Source organism: Amblyomma mixtum, chromosome 1, assembly GCF_055824585.1.
Source record: "Amblyomma mixtum isolate Tamu chromosome 1, ASM5582458v1, whole genome shotgun sequence".
Classification (NCBI taxonomy): Eukaryota; Metazoa; Arthropoda; class Arachnida; order Ixodida; family Ixodidae; genus Amblyomma; species Amblyomma mixtum.
The window spans coordinates 179,246,498-179,262,631 of record NC_143012.1 but is presented as its reverse complement, the minus strand read 5'-3'; the positions used below and the strand labels follow the sequence as shown (position 1 = coordinate 179,262,631).

The 16,134-nt window shown below is 50.0% G+C and overlaps 2 protein-coding genes across 3 annotated transcripts in view; both read left to right on the top strand.

Moving 5' to 3' along the window:
• Positions 1-6,732, top strand: part of NC2beta (negative cofactor 2beta) — a 35,996-nt gene extending 29,264 nt beyond the window's left edge. For both annotated transcript variants that reach the window (XM_089559977.1, XM_089559972.1), the window contains exon 2: positions 5,983-6,732. In XM_089559977.1, the coding sequence (XP_089416103.1) occupies positions 6,104-6,601 (498 nt within the window). In that variant the 5' untranslated portion in view covers positions 5,983-6,103 and the 3' untranslated portion in view covers positions 6,602-6,732. The remainder of the gene's footprint in view (positions 1-5,982) is intronic.
• arr (low-density lipoprotein receptor-related protein 6) overlaps positions 1-16,134 on the top strand; it is a 123,863-nt gene that overhangs the window by 8,852 nt on the left and 98,877 nt on the right. The window lies entirely within an intron of this gene.

Sequence of the window (16,134 nt, the reverse complement as noted above, 5' to 3'; positions counted from 1 at the left end):
AAGGAAAAAAGCTATAGGTAATATTTACTACATTCGATTCGGTGCGGAAGCACGGATTTGTGCTACGCAGAAGACGACGATGAGCGGGCAGTGCTGCCGGACGGAGCAGATGGAAGTAATGATTGGTTTAGTTTTTGTTTATTGGGGTTTAACGTCCCAAAGCGACTCAGGCTATGAGGAACGCCGTAGTGAAGGGCTCCGGAAGTTAATGAAGACGACGAAGCGCGAGAGTGTGGTGCAGTTAGGCTTGTTCGGCTGTGGCGATAGCCTATAGTTTTATGCGAAGCATACTACTTTAGCTACCACTTCAGCCCTTCACCGTGGTTATGCGCCTCTAAATCACGTGATACATGACGTCACACCACGTGACATGATGACGTCACGACAGCAGAGAAACGGGGGCCCACCTCGCGCCGTCGCTGTGGTTGTGCGCCTCCAAATTACGCGACACGATGATGCCACACCACGTGACACGATGACGTCACGACAGATCGCCGTCACGCACTGGGAGAGGGAGAACGATGCCATCGCACAGACGCCGGAATGTCCTCGAGCGGCATTCCCGCGCATTTCGAACGCGCGTTCACACTCGGTGTAGGTGAAACGCTCGCTCCACCGGGCAGGCGGACGCGGCTTCCGTGGCAATCCAGGCGCTCACCCAACGCGCGTCTCGGGGGTTAGTCGGCGTTCCGCTGTAGCCATGCCGTTGTCTTCCCCCACGACGAAGGCTTCTAGTGGTTGTATTAAAATGACCAAGTATTCAACCAAGGAAAGCCATGTATTACCAAGCCTAGCCATCAATATGCTTCGCATCTGACTAGGCTTAACCTTAGCTAAGCCTCAGCCATTTTTTTTTTCAACGTGATATTTACGAGGTTATGTGTGTACAGAAGGGGCTGTATATACAGTTTGTTTACAAATACCTCAGCTAGTGGCTGCGCTCCACTAGCTTGACAGAAGACAACCAATCTAAAAAGGTGGCAGCGATAGGCACCTTATCAATAGCAGAAATCAGTCCGGCAGAAAGTCTTCGTGAATAAAGAAAAAAAAAGCGGCGATAGACTAGTGGTCTCACGCAGAGGCCTTTGAAGCTGATCTGTTCGCGCTGCCGCGGGTTCGACTCCCAGTCGTGCTTTTTCTGCCTCTTTTTTTCTACGCTCCCGAGGTGCAGATACAAGATTCGATTTTGCTAGGTTCTGAACCTCTAGGTTGGTGCTTTCGCATCAATAATATTGTAGGGGACAGGCAGAGACCTGTTCCGAGTATTTAGCGCTATTTTCTAGGCGCCAATAAGGGCAGCGTTCAAAACGTGTTTGCGGCGCCAGTTGTGTCGCGAGTACCCGTTTTGCTTTTCCCACATGAGACATGAGCACTGAGGTCACAGCATTCAGTGTACAGCTTCTCCTCATAACAACGATGCTTTGTTGTGGAGAATAGATACGCCAGACCGCGAATTCGGCAGCCACATTTTTAACTGTAGCCGCCGTTAAATGAACGGAAGTCCTTTTGCGCGTTCGTTTTCCGCCTCTGTCACTCACCTTAACCTTGCGAAACCAGAGGGACATGCGTATCCTGAGGAAACATTGCCCAGCGGTCAAAGGAAAATGAAAACCGCACTGCACGTGAGAAACACACCGCACTCGCAGCGGTCCGTACGTAGCGAGGGCAGCGGCGAACCGTGACTTTCCAGTGACTTTGGCAACTTGACGAGGCACAGCGGACTGTGAGAACCGTGCTGCCTAACAACGTTTGGCGGCCAACCTGACCGAGCTGCCTTAGTTTCTGTGCACATGTGCGCGCGCCGGCGCTAAAAGTTTGAATCGCCCGGAGAATTGCTCCATGTGGGCCCCTCTCGAGGTGGAAAGAGTTTTGCCCATGGTTTGTGGGGTGCTGACGAGAGCGGGTTATGCGCGATGATTTCAGTTATTTTCCAGAATTCGGGGCACGCCCCTGGATCACCGCACGAGCCCACTGCGCTCAAGTGTCCTCAAGGTCCATAACAGGTCCCCCAAATGTCCCCAAGGTCTATAACAGTGGCAGCCCGGCCGGTGGCGATGATCTGTACGGCCGCGTCCTCCGAGCACAGCGGGGTCTCCCAGTCCTGCCAGGTCTTGAGGTTCTCTAGGCCCCGTGGGGGAGGGTCCGCCAGACAGAGGAAGAGGATGTTGAGGGAAGAGGAGAAGGCTTTTGGGCATAGGGTGCAGGCAGGAGTCTGGAAGGAAGGATGATAGCGGGCTAGGGTAAGGGATGAGGGTAGAGTGTGTGTGTCTGTAGTCTGCCAGAGTGTCGCGTGTTTGTTATCTAGGGAGGGGAGGGTGTAGAGCTTGCGTGAGGCTCTTTAGGCCTGCGTCAGCTCGCTGAAAGAGTGCATGCGCTCTTTCGCGAATCCCCGATCCGAGGCCGCCTTAGCCCGATGTAAAGAACCTCGGGCTAAAAGGTTGGCGGCCTCGTTTCCGGGATTCCAGGAGGGCGGCGGGGTGGGGGTGCATTGGAGGAGCCCAGTATGCCATGAGAGGTACATGGACTCGGCCTCGCGCAAAATATTTAGGACCGAAGTTTTGGAGCCTGTTAAAATGTGACCGGGCTTCCGTGCGGGTGATGGCAATTGTAATGGCGGCTTCCTCTGCAGCCTCTGCGGAGGTGTCTAAGGGGAGAGGTAGTGTGGGGAGGGCGGATGAACAGGAGTCCACCACAGTTGCTGTCGCTTCGTCACCAGTGCAGGCAGCGTTACGCTTGGTGGAGTGCCTTCGCACGGGCTGTACGGCGCTGCTCAAGGTGACACGGGTACGTATTCCAGGGGAGCGGCCTGATGAGCAAATTACCGATGAAGGGGTCGTGGGATGGCGAGGAGGGTTGGGTCGTTGGCCGGTATTTTGATTCCGAGGGAGCTAGTCCAGGATATAGCGGCCTGTGGAGGTTTGTGTGAGCCTAGCGAGCCTAGTACTAGGCATGAGCCCAGACTCATGCCTAGTAATCTGTCTGTGGGTGTATTGAGGGCAAGATGAAGTGCGACCTTGAATGCCTTGCGGATCAAGACATCCAAAGCGTGTATGTCGTGTTTGGATAGTTGTACGTACGAGGTAGTGTATAGCACATGACTGAGGCCGAAGGTATGAATGAGGCGACACAGGTCGCGCTTCTTCAAGCCTCTGTGATGCCCCGAAACCCTGCGGATGAGGTGCGATATCGCGCCTACAACCTGCTTGAGTTTCTTGAGGGTAGTGGTGTTTTTGCCATCGTTCTGGATGTGCGGGCCCAATACACGGAGGGTGTCAACCTCAGGTACCGGGTCCTCATTCAGTTCAATGGCAATGAGGGAGCGGTACGTGGAGCGGCGGTTCTTAGGCCGGATGAGGAGCAGTTCGGATTTCTCTGGGGAGCAAGACAGTCCGACGTTCCGCACGTAATTTTGGATGAGGGTGGCTGCTTCCTGTAACGTGTTCTCTATGCCGCCGTCACTGCCGTGAGTGGTCCACAGGGTGATACCGTCGGCATAAAGAGTGTGCTTCAGGTGGGGAATAGTTGCCAGTTTTCAGGCGAGGGGGATAACGCTGGTGTTAACCATAACGATGGTGTTAAACAGGAAGGGTGAGAGGACGAAGCCTTGACGGGTGGAGATACTCTGAAGGGTGTAGGAGGGGGAAGGGAGAGGGCCGAGGTGTATCTCAGCTGTGCGGTTAGAGAGGAATAAGTTTGCGCGCGTACATTTTCTATTTAAAGCCGTGAAAGGTAAGTTGAAGAGCAACTCTCATCAGTATGTGAAATTTTCTGGTTACGCTACAAGACGCAGAAATCCGTTTACTCTGCTTCCTTTCCAATAAAAAAAAAACATTTTTTTTTAATATTCATTCCTTCCTCGCTTTGTAGTCGAGTGGAACGGCCTTGACAGTACGTGGATAGAATTGGACGGCGTGGATGAATTTCAGACGTTCATTGAACATAGAATGTGCACTCCGTTCCTTTTCGTTTATTGTTTTTAATGCACTGATTTCATTTTGTGCCTGCCATTTGATTTGATTTGATTTGATTTGACATGTACTATGCCTTTTTTTCATTCATTGTTTAACTTCATATTTCGATATTTAGTGATTTGAGCCCCACCCTGCCACGGCCCTTCCTTTGGACTAGAAGTATTGTAAATAAATAAATAAACAAGTGAGGAATTCTTGAATGTAGGTGCACGTGCGGGCCCCCACATTCAATGGGGATAGGGCAGCCAGGTTAGATTTTAGCTTTTATTGGGGTTTAACGTCCCAAAGCGACTGAGGCTATGAGAGACGCCGTAGTGGAGGGCTCCGGAAATTTCGACCACCTATAGGGTTCTTTAACGTGCACTGACATCGCACAGTACACGGGCCTCTAACGTTTCGCCTGCATCTGGTCGCCTGATGTTCAATGCCGAAAGCTTTAGAAAGATCCAACGCTAAGATTGCCTTTGTGTGACCCGGAAGAAGTGGGTAGAGTGTGAGTTGCAACATGGCGTCCTGTGCGGGCAGATCGACGAGAGCAGGTTATTCGCGATGATTTCATTTTCCTGCATCGATTAGGTACAGAACTGTTGCGCACCGCTACAGATCGACGTATTCAGCCCGAAATGGCTTTCGGGCGCTGCTCTGGGGTTCCTGATATCCCTTTTTAAGAAAATTTTCTGGAGTAAAAACGTCTTGTCGGTACGTAGCTTTCAATGCTTATAAGATTGGGAATTGGAGAAACTGATATATTTGTGTTGTATTCCATCTTCTGTCATTCTGTTTCCCTTTAGGTATTACATGTCCTGTATATGAATGGGCGCAGGCCCTTGCCATGCCCAGTTTTCAGGCCTTTTGCCCTCGCCCAGCACTGAAGACCCATGAGAATTCAAATTCAAATTTTATATTGCCACCATGGTACAGATGATGGCGGGGACCCGTAGTAAAAGGTGCCGTTTGACAGCTTGACAAGGCCACGGGCCCCCACTTTGACACCAATGCAGTGGTTTTTTTTTTTTTCAGGCACGCGCAAAAAAAAAAGAAAATACAAGAAGTACCGATAACAAAGGAAAAAAAATACATATAGCAGAGCTCTTATCAGGTTACAGTAGTCAGCATAAAATCAACAGCATTGTCCTGGCTGGAAAGAAAACTTACAATGATGGTGGAAGAAAGAAGAATTAGGTAAACAAATCACAGAAAAAAAAGGTTAGGTGTAGTGTAAAAAAATACTCGAACAGTTTGTGGCGTGTTGTATTTTGAGATCAATATCGTTTTGTGCGAGTTTGTTAAGAAGTCGCGGTAGTTTATTTTCTAATGCTTGATTACCATAGAAAGTTCTGTATGTTTTTACGTTCCATTGCGCTATATTTCTTGTGCTGTACATTGCATCTCGTTTTTCTAAACCAGCTAATTTGGATAGAAAAGATATATTGTTCAACACCTCATTTTTCACACACTTGCTAAGACGATAGTCATAAAGCTTAGTAATTGGAAGCAAGATATACTTTAAGAAAAGAAAAGAATGTCGTTCGATTAAGAAAATCTCATGATGCTCTTGTATATAATGCGCTCTGGAAACTTGCACGAATATGGAGTTAGAGAAATGACTACTTGGCCGTATTGGTATTGCCTGCCATTAAATTTGTATAATGGTACGACTTTCGCAAGTTTGCGATATGCGCGGACTATGCCAGAAGCTGCGGATTTCTTAATAATTGCAGCCAAGTACCGCGATGTCCACAACGAGTACCGTATAAGAACAGAGTACTAAATAGTCATGCCCTGCACAATTTTTTATCCAGGCTGAGTATAAAGTTCAGAACACCTTCCGCGTTAACAGCAACGTCATTGATTAGAGGTGATGGAATAAAATCAAGAAAATAACATCCGTCATTTACCACATCGTACCATTGGTTGTTCATTTGATTAAAAGATATTGATGTGAGTTTGGTGTGCGTGTTTCTCGGGGGTGATCTTGGACTCAGCATCTGTCGGGCCATTCTTTTTTCAGTTTCCTGTTGTCGTCTGCCGACTACCACCTGCTTTGTAAGCACAGCGTGGGTTCTTAAAGGAGTGGCAGTGAAGACGTCTCCTAGAACTGCTAGGCCTCGACAGATTCAAGGCACTCGGAGATGGCCCCGAAAAAAGAACGCGTCAGCTTTGAGAGCAGGCAGTTGACCATCCCGCGCGCGACCGTGAACAAGATGCTCAGGGAATTGTTCCCCAAGCTGCACGTAGGCAACGAAGCGCGCGAGCTCATCGCGGCCTGCTGCAAGGAGTTCGTCCACCGCCTCTCGGCCGAAGCCAACCGCGTCTGCAGCCGCCAGGACAAGAAGGTCATCTCCCCGGACCACGTGCTGGGAGCGCTGGACCGTCTGGGCTTCGGCGCCTACCGCCACGACCTGGAGGCGGTGCTCAAGGACTGCACGGCGGCGGCGGCCAAGCGTAGGCGCCAGAGCACGCGCCTCAAGGACCTCGGCATCCCCGACGAGCAGCTGCTGCGGCAGCAGCAGGAGCTCTTCGCCGAGGCGCGTCAGCAGCTGGCGCAACAGGAGTGGGAGCTGGCGGAGCAGCAGCAACAGCAGCAGATTATGCGTAGCCTCAGCGGGCAAGACGAGGACGCGCAGTGATGACCTGCCTGACTCGAAGCACCGTGGCGGCAGCTTTCTCTCCGCGTTCGTAGCCCGCGCGAGGCCGCGACCTCTGGCTTTCTCCAGGGCACGCAGACGGGGTCGCTGAATAAACGAACCGTGAGCTTGAATCCCGCTCTTTTATTGCGTACGCAATACTGCGCCAGGTTTCGAGCCGCCGCGTAGCTTCCGGCGGCGGCCACGGTTGACCTTTAGCCGCAGCGAGGTCAGATGGAGCGCCGTTGCCATAGCAACCGTCTCAGCCGCGCTCCACCAGGCGGCAGGACCGTCGCTGCGCCGCCGCCGCTGCCGCGCGCCTAGTCGCGCGTGTGTCGGAATGAGGAGAGAGGAAGCGGGAGGGAAATGGGGAATAAATACGCGCGTTTGCATCGGGCAAAACAGTTGCTGCTTGCTTATGCAACTTGCCCGGTTTAACCAGAGCTAAACCTCAGCTAAATTTTTGTTCATTTCCTCAGCGCATGCAGTCGAACAGGTGCCTCTTAGTTTTTTTTTTTTTGCACGAAGCCGTTCTTGTGCATGACATGGAAAAATCAGCAAGAAAAAAAAATATCGATTGCACAGCATCAAAACTGCTCAGTACCATTGAGAAATTTCGGTTCTCTCATATAGGTCAAGAAAACAACTTCTGCAAATAATGTTAACACACTCGTTAAAAGCAACCCACATTAGCACTTGCTCATTACAGCAGCAATCATTCCGTCTTTATAAAATACTTCCTCAATTTTTTTTAATTTCTCACTGACTACATTTACACTCGCTGGCAATGAGGGGCACGCTGCGGCGACGGTGTTTTATTATTCATGCGAAGCCTGAGAAGAAGCCAGAAGAAGACAAGCCATCCGTTTCTGTTGCTGAAGTTGCTGTCAGCTAAAAAAGAGAAAAAAAATAAAAGACCGAACGAATGCGTGTTCCTTTCTAATCACTATACTGCAGCATCGAAGAGAGATAAAGAACAACTTGATCTTTTTCTCAAGGTCGGCTCCGACCGCCCAGAGAAAGGGAATTACTGCTCCTCTCCTAGCACTCACGGACGTACGAAGCCAGGAGTGGTAGTAGGCATGATTTGGTCCCCTGCGATGGCCCACGTGATCAGGGTTGCTGCTCTTTACTGATTGTTACGTCACAGCACACCCCGGTGCTCAGAAACCGAAACCGAGATCACTCAGCATAAATACAAAATAAATTATTCACCGCGCATATGTTATTCGTGGAGGGTATATCACGCGTACTGGGGTAATACGCAACGTTTGAAACAAAGAACCCTCCAGCCACAAGTTTGTTGTCTCCACCCTTTTAAGGGGTCCCGTTTAGTGGCTTGGATGTGCGGGCACTCACAAATGGTGTGCTTGTTGGTGGGATGTGGATGGCAATATGTGCAATTTGGCCTTCCGGGTAGACCACGAATGTAGTGTTTATAGCCTTGTGTCAACAGTGTGTGTGCTTGGGCGCGACGGACGGTGCAGCCCTCCTCACGTGTCATGTGTATGGGTGGGCAGGGGAATGCTCTTCGGTTGTGTAATCACTATTTTAGTGTTTTTTATTATTAGAGAGTTTTAGTATAGCGTTAGCGTGATAGCGGACCTAAGGGAAATTACGTTAGCGTGCCGCAAGCAACTTATGCCCACAGACAGTTTTAGTATAGCGTTTTGAAAACGTTAAACGCCATCTGCTTGACATGGATGCGAATGGTCCTTCTAAAATGGTCGACACGACCGCTAACTTGCCAAATTATAATACTTCCGAGTTTTTTATACGAATTATTAGTGCAGTGTTCATTTTCATCTGCAAAATGACCCCGAAATTACAATAAAATGAAATAAAAACGTAAAACAGTGGCGCCATCTAGTAAAGGCAATGTTAACTACAAGCCGTTGGAGCAAGAATATTTGCCATCGCATGACGTCTCATGTTCAAAAAACTTATGTAAATTTAATATAAACTCCTTTTACATAATTTAAGTCCATAAAACATCGCGAAAAACCTCCAAATCTATTTTTGTCTCGTTCCAGACGTTTTTGCTAGGTTTCTGCTGCGTTTCGGGCCGTTGCAGACGGTAGCAGTGCAGCTTGAGTTTCCATTAGGCTTGCGCGCTCCAGAATCGAGAGCGTATCTCAAAAACTGGGCTGAATTGCAGCTTAAACTTTATCGTCGAAGCAAGGTAAGTCATAGCGAAAACCAACAACACCAGTAGTTGCCGGTAAGCATGCCGACTGGAATCGCAAGAGCTGCTGAATGGGCTGAAGCGGGCGGCTCTCGCTTGAAAGGACGCCGCCATGTTTCCACGCTAAGGGCGCAAAAGCCGCAAAGCTAAATTCTGAAAATTGCGTGCGTACGCTAACGCTATTTCCCCGTTAGCGTTCTGCGCATGCGCACTCTGGACCCGCTATTCCGCTATGCACGCAATTACGCAAAGCCCGCAATACTAAAACTCTCTATTATTAGACTCTTGCTCGTCTTGTGATGGGGGATTGTAGTGGCTTCTGTAGGTGCTACAATTTCACAAGCGTTTGCGGGTAGGTAGGCTGTAAACGCTGATTGGTTAAAAAAATATGACGTCATATACGTGACGTTAAAGGTCACGCGATATTTAATGACGTCATGTCCGGTTGGGGACAGGCATATTTTCCCAAGATTTTTCCCCGCCACCGCTCGTCGCGGACGGGGCTGCTCGCGAGGCAAGGGGGCAGCGTGAAGCGTCGCCTCCTCGGCGTTTCCCCGTCATGTCTTTCGACCCGCCGCGGTGGCTCAGTGGCTATGGCGCTCGGCCGCTGATCCGAAAGACGCGGGTTCGATCCCGGTCGGGGTGGTCGAATTTCGATGGAGGCGAAATTCTAGAGGCCCGTGTACAGTGCGATGTCAGTGCACGTTGAAGAGCCCCAGGGGGTCGAAATTTCCGGAGCCCTCCACTACGGCTTCCCTCATAGCCTGAGTCGCTTTGCGACGTTAAAACCCCAATGAACCACAAACCCATGCTCTTCAGAGCGCGCGTGAGGTTAAAAAATTATGGCTGAGGCTTAGCTAAGGTTAAGCCTAGTCAGATGCGAAGCATATTGGTGGCTAGGCTTGGTAATACATGGCTTTCCTTGGTTGCATACTTGGTCATTTTAATACAACCACTAGAAGCCTTCGTCGTGGGGGAAGACAACGGCATGGCTACAGCGGAACGCCGACTAACCCCGAGACGCGCGTTGAGTGAGCGTCTGGATTGCCACGGAAGCCGCGTCTGCCTGCCCGGTGGAGCGAGCGTTTCACCTACACCGAGTGTGAACGCGCGTTCGAAATGCGCGGGAATGCCGCTCGAGGACATTCCGGCGTCTGTGCGATGGCATCGTCACGACGACGTCACGGTGTCACGTGGCGTGACGGCTAGGGGTCCCACGGCGACGGCGCGAGGTGGAGGCCGCCTCTCTCATCCGATGTCACGTGGTGTGACGTCCCGGTGTCACGTGGTGTGACGTCACGGTGCCACGTGGTGTGACGTCACAGTGTCACGTGGTGTGACGTCTAGGGGTCCCACGCCGACGGCGTGAGTGGTAGCTCTAGCAATATGCTTCGCATAAAAGCGCTCCTGTCGCGCTGCGCTGTCACGCTGCATGCCTGCTTCTGTGCATTTCTTGCAGACTCCTTTCCGTCATGCTTAGCTATACTTTTGACCAAAAGGCTTCTTATACAGTTATTTCAAGTTTTATTGCTATGTATAAAGAATATGTTTGTAGCAGGTGCTTGAGCCCGAACAAAAGAAAACTTTTTTATTCCCCTTCAGTATTCCTGCTTATCGAGACTTGAGCATTTATATTTGCAGTACAACTTTTTTCAGGCATCTTAACTGATGCTTCGATGTGTTTGGTAGATATTCATCTTCGGACATTTCATGTCTGTTGGATAAAAAAATATATGAAATAATATTTCACTGCATCAATTGTGACTGAGGCAACTAGCATCACGTATAGCATGCTCTTGAAATTCCTCTAGCTGTTGTACAGGAGTCTGTAATTGGCTTCATTGTAGCTTCATACTTGCACCATTTAAACTCTGCACATAGCTCTTTTTTCACAAAAGGAAATGTGGTTAGGTTTCTGAATAGAGCTGTGCACGGGCCGCAGTTTCGAACCCGCGCCCGGCCCGGGCCCTACCCTACCGGAAGGAAGCCCGGCCCCGAAGGACCCTGAGCACGCTCGGGCCCGGCCTGCAAAGCGGCGACGACACAAAAAGAGAATTTCAGGAAAATTAGTTTATTTCAATGACATTCAAATTTTGACTTCGCATTCCAGATCACAGTTTGCGAATATACACCAGACACAACGCATAAAGGTATAGATTTATCACTCTAAGTTAATATGCAAGAACAAGTTGTTCATTGATGATGGCTTGATCGAAACAAGAGAGGCTCTCCTTCATTACGAATCCTACGGCGCTGAAATTTTTCTCGCTGCTTGAACTGGTTGCCGCAACGGCTAATACTTTCATAGCAGGAAAAGAAACGCTTGAAGTCAGTGTTGCCAGATGGCGCGAAGTGCCGTAGCCAAAAAATAGAAAAATTATAGCCCAAAAATAGCCAACCATAAAACCAGGCTAAGACAGTTAGTAGCCAAAATGTAGCCAACACGAGCCGTTGGAAATAGGAAATGTTTTTTATTTGCAATTGAAAATCCGAACAGAAAACAGCACACGTGTGAGTAAAAATACATACGATGACCGCATCAAGTGACTCAGCAGAAAGCGAAACACATCACACTTGTAAAAAAAAGCGGGTTGACTAGGCTCAAAAAATCTTACCCGCCTAGACACATGGTGACTCAAGGAGCACGTTTCACTGACCCCGGCCGCGGCGGCTGAATTACGATGGAGGCGAAATTCTAGAGGCCAGTGTACAGTGCGATGTCGGTGCACTTTAAAGAACCCCCGGTGGTCGAAATTTCCGGAGCCCTTCACTACGGCGTCCCTCATAGCCTGAGTCGCTTTGGGGTGTTAAACCCCAATAGATCAAATCACTCTTACCGCACACCAGTTTATGCCCTTCATTCATTCACATCACTACTCGTACATGACAGCACTGCTAAACTTCTCCAAGAAGCGCGAGCTAGGTTCAAAATTGTTGCAGCGCCCGTACTTTAAGCCACATCGCACATGGAGTATCATCTCCAAATTACGCACGCTAATTTGTTGCGGCGGTCTGTTTCAGTTGCGGTGACCAGACTGAACACTCTCTCTACAGCGGCGTTTGAAATTGGGAAGCACAGGAGTGCGAAGGCAACTGCCGACAAGTTAGGCAAGAGAGGTTCGCCTGCACTGTTAGCGAGTTTCGTGACCGCTCGCCAGAATTCACACACACTGTCACTCATTGCGAGAGACGGGAGCATCGACTGCAAAATTCCGTACTCGATTTCAATGGTTGATGTGCAACTCGGTTCTGCAACAATGGAAATCACTCTATTGAATGTGCGAAACGGCGTGTCACGAATGCATCTGGGCGTCAACAGTTTGAAGTTCTGCAGTAGCTCTAGGTTGTCAGGCAGCCTTTTGAGTAGTGATTTGATGCACGCCACAAGGTACACACGACAGCGGTCCAGCATCTGGTCCTTCTCGCCGTCTGAAAGCGCGCTCTTGTGAAAGGCGTCAAGGAAAACAGTTCCGTGATTACACGCACGTATGTGAAGCAAGTGCTTCTCCCAATCTGCAGTTGGACTAGCATGCTCCTTCAGGACCACTCTAAACAGCATCGATTTGACATGCATATCTAAATCTTCAAAAAGCTTGACTGGGTCAGGATTTTCCGATTGAAATAGCCTAGTGACTCTGTCGAATTCCGAGATGATGGGCTGAATGAAAAGCATGCAGAGATAATTTTTTTCGTCTTGAAACATCTCGTGCAGTAGTCGTGCTGTATAGCACCGCTCTGTGCTTTGAGCTAGGTGAAAATGCAACCGTAGCTCCGTCCACTGGTCGATAATACGATTCACAGCTGCAGCAACACTGAGCCAACTCGTGTTCGCTATGCTGACCAACCTGATTGAGTCAGTCTCATTGATAGCAGAGTAAATAAGGCGATACTGCTCTCGCCGTTTTGGTGAACACGAGAACCAATTATAGCACTCCCGCACAAGAAACCCAATGTTAGCAGGAAGAGCAGCGGTTGCTTCACTGGAGGTCAGGTGAAGGGAATGACAAATACACTTCGCAAGAATCAGTTTTGGGTTTTCCTCTTTTGGCAGAGAATATAACGAGTGGTGTCGTCCGCACATCACACTGGCACCGTCCGCACCAATGCCAACACATTTTGCTAAATCTAGATTGCATAACTCAAGGAAAGATTTGAGTTCCACAAACATGCCGTGTTAAGGTCGTAGTACACGGGCCTGGAAAGACTACTTCCAGACGTGTGTCATCGGGAAGCAAGATGCGGTGTCAAGGTCGGAAAACACGGGCCTGGGAGAGATTACTACCAGACGTGGGTCGTCGTCAAGCAAAGACGCGGCGAAAGCTAAGCACCGGCGGAAGCAGCGACTGCGGCGGCGTCCTGTGGCCGAGTCTACCAGGGGTCGCCGAACGACGGAGCCGTGCTCACAAGATCAAGCTGTTGCTGCTCATCGAAAGACGGCTGTGTCCGTCGACAGAGGCCTCGTGCTTCGGACATCCGGCGGGGGAATACGAGGACGGTCGTTCACCTGCTGGGAGAGAGCGAGAGAGCCCGGCACCGCCTCTGCCATGGGTGTTACCACCAGCGTCATCAACTGCCCATCCGATTGGACAGCGTGCTTCGAACTTCTTTCCCCAGTCAGGGATCTGGGGAATGCGAACGTTATTTAACGGGATGTTTTTGCACTCCCGTTTCGACTGTATGTAGAATAAACCTTCTGTACAGTTTCCTCCTTAATGGAGTTCGCCATCTTCCTTCGGAGCCCGGACCTGCGGCCCTGATTGACCCACGCAACTCCAGGGCCCCTCCGTCCTCAACAGCCGTTAGCAGACGCATCAGTGATAGGAATTAGTCCCAAAAACCTGGTTTGAAAATCATCTGCTTTCATAGAAAAGTACCGAACGACAACGCCCATCTCTTTTTCGCATGAAATGTCTGTGCTCTCGTCAATGATAAGGGAGTAGGGCTGCTCTCCGATGTCTTCGAGTAGCATCTCGCGGAAAGTAGGTCCAAGAACCTTCGAGACCAAGGCCGTACACTTGGTGCGTCCTAGCGTTACTCCGCTCGCAACAGTTGATTCGGGAAACGTGGTTGCCAACAGCGGAGCCAAGTGATCCGCAGAGCACAGCGAGCTATGTGCACGGCGACATGCGCTGCCAGGCGCAGCTCTGCAATCTTCAGCTGAGTTGGTTGATGTTGGCTTTGAAGGCCCGGGCTTGAAGTGCGACTCGATAGGCCTGGTTACAGCCGCAAGCTTCATCGATTGCATGTTTTGAATGTGCTTGTGCCTCTTAACATGGACCTTGAGATCCTGCACGTGCGGCCTCAGCTTCAACTTGCATGCCTTGCAGTATGCCATGTCGATGGCGTCCCCATTGCCCTCCTGCCTCGAAGGCATGATCCAATCTATTTTTTTTAAATTGCAAATTGTGAATTTATGCCATAAATTTGTCGCAGACTATAAAATCAGCTAATAGCAGGTGCTTACCTTTGAAATCTGGATTCTGCTCCCATTCTTTCTGGTACTTCCTTGCGTATTTCGCCCACTTCCCCATTTTGCACAGGCGAAGAGGCGAGACAAGCACACGGAGCGAGCACAACAGCGTCAACAGCAGCAGATTTCAGGCACGCAGCATGCTTTCAAAGAGGCAAGCCGCAGACCGGCTTTGGCTAAAGCTCCGTATGCAGAATCCCTAGCCAACAAAAGCCGGGACATTCAGCATGGAAACACGTGCACGGAAGCAAAGAATGCAAGCAAAACGCGAGAAAGCTACAGCATCTTCTAACCAAACGTAGCGCACTTCCTAAAAGACGTTTTTGTTACCATTCAAATTTTCAGGGAGCGTATAGCCCAAAAATAGCCATGTTTGCGGTCGTTTCAGGCCAGCTCGCGCAGTGTCACGTTGCGCCGTGAGGTACCCGGCCTGAACTGTTAGTGATGCGTAACATATTTGTACGTTGTTGAATACGTCAGCGACCACTTATTTTTGTGAAGCGCGTATTGTGCATGAAGCTTGCAGCAGAATTCTTCTGCGCCGTGTTATAACCGAGCTGCCTCAACTCGTCAGCAAAACTGGCGTATTGTGCATGAAGCTTGCAGCAGAATTCTTCTGCGCTGTGTTATGACCGAGCTGCCTCAACTCGGCAGCAAAACTGGCGTATTGTGCATGAAGCTTGCAGCAGAATTCTTCTGCGCCGTGTTATAACCGAGCTGCCTCAACTCGGCAGCAAAACTGGCGTATTGTGCATGAAGCTTGCAGCAGAATTCTTCTGCGCCGTGTTATAACCGAGCTGCCTCAACTCGGCAGCAAAACTGGCGTATTGTGCATGAAGCTTGCAGCAGAATCCTTCTGCGCCGTGTTATAACCGAGCTGCCTCAACTCGGCAGCAAAACTGGCGTATTGTGCATGAAGCTTGCAGCGCATGCGCAGAATTCTTCTGCGCCGTGTTATAACCGAGCTGCCTCAACTCGGCAGCAAAACTGGCGTATTGTGCATGAAGCTTGCAGCAGAATTCTTCTGCGCCGTGTTATAACCGAGCTGTCTCAACTCGGCAGCAAAACTGGCGTATTGTGCATGAAGCTTGCAGCAGAATTCTTCTGCGCCGTGTTATAACCGAGCTGCCTCAACTCGGCAGCAAAACTGGCGTATTGTGCATGAAGCTTGCAGCAGAATTCTTCTGCGCCGTGTTATAACCGAGCTGCCTCAACTCGGCAGCAAAACTGGCGTATTGTGCATGAAGCTTGCAGCAGAATTCTTCTGCGCCGTGTTATAACCGAGCTGTCTCAACTCGGCAGCAAAACTGGCGTATTGTGCATGAAGCTTGCAGCAGAATTCTTCTGCGCCGTGTTATAACCGAGCTGCCTCAACTCGGCAGCAAAACTGGCGTATTGTGCATGAAGCTTGCAGCAGAATTCTTCTGCGCCGTGTTATAACCGAGCTGCCTCAACTCGGCAGCAAAACTGGCTGGCTGCGCTGCACGCAAGAACGTACACGACTTGCAGCTTTTAATATCAGTTGATAACTGTCAGCTAGTCATGCAGGGCACATCGTGGATAAACAGCACGATTGATTACCGAAATTCCAGAACTGCCACCGCAGAAATAGATAAATCAAGCGCCTAGCTGTAGTTCGCGAACTGCTGACGCTTCCCAGACGTACGGTCTTTAAGCAGAAAGGCAAAGCGTCATAGCTGCCTTATTTACCTGACAGAACGGCCAAAAAAATACTGCCATGCGCTCGCAGCACGAGCGGCAGACACAGCGAGAATGTTTTGCAGTTTTGATTGTAGCTACGTAGCGCTGCTTCGTATGCACAAGACCGTTTTCGCAGCAACGCAGTGTGCAACCATTCCGCTAGATTCAGTTGTAACACGT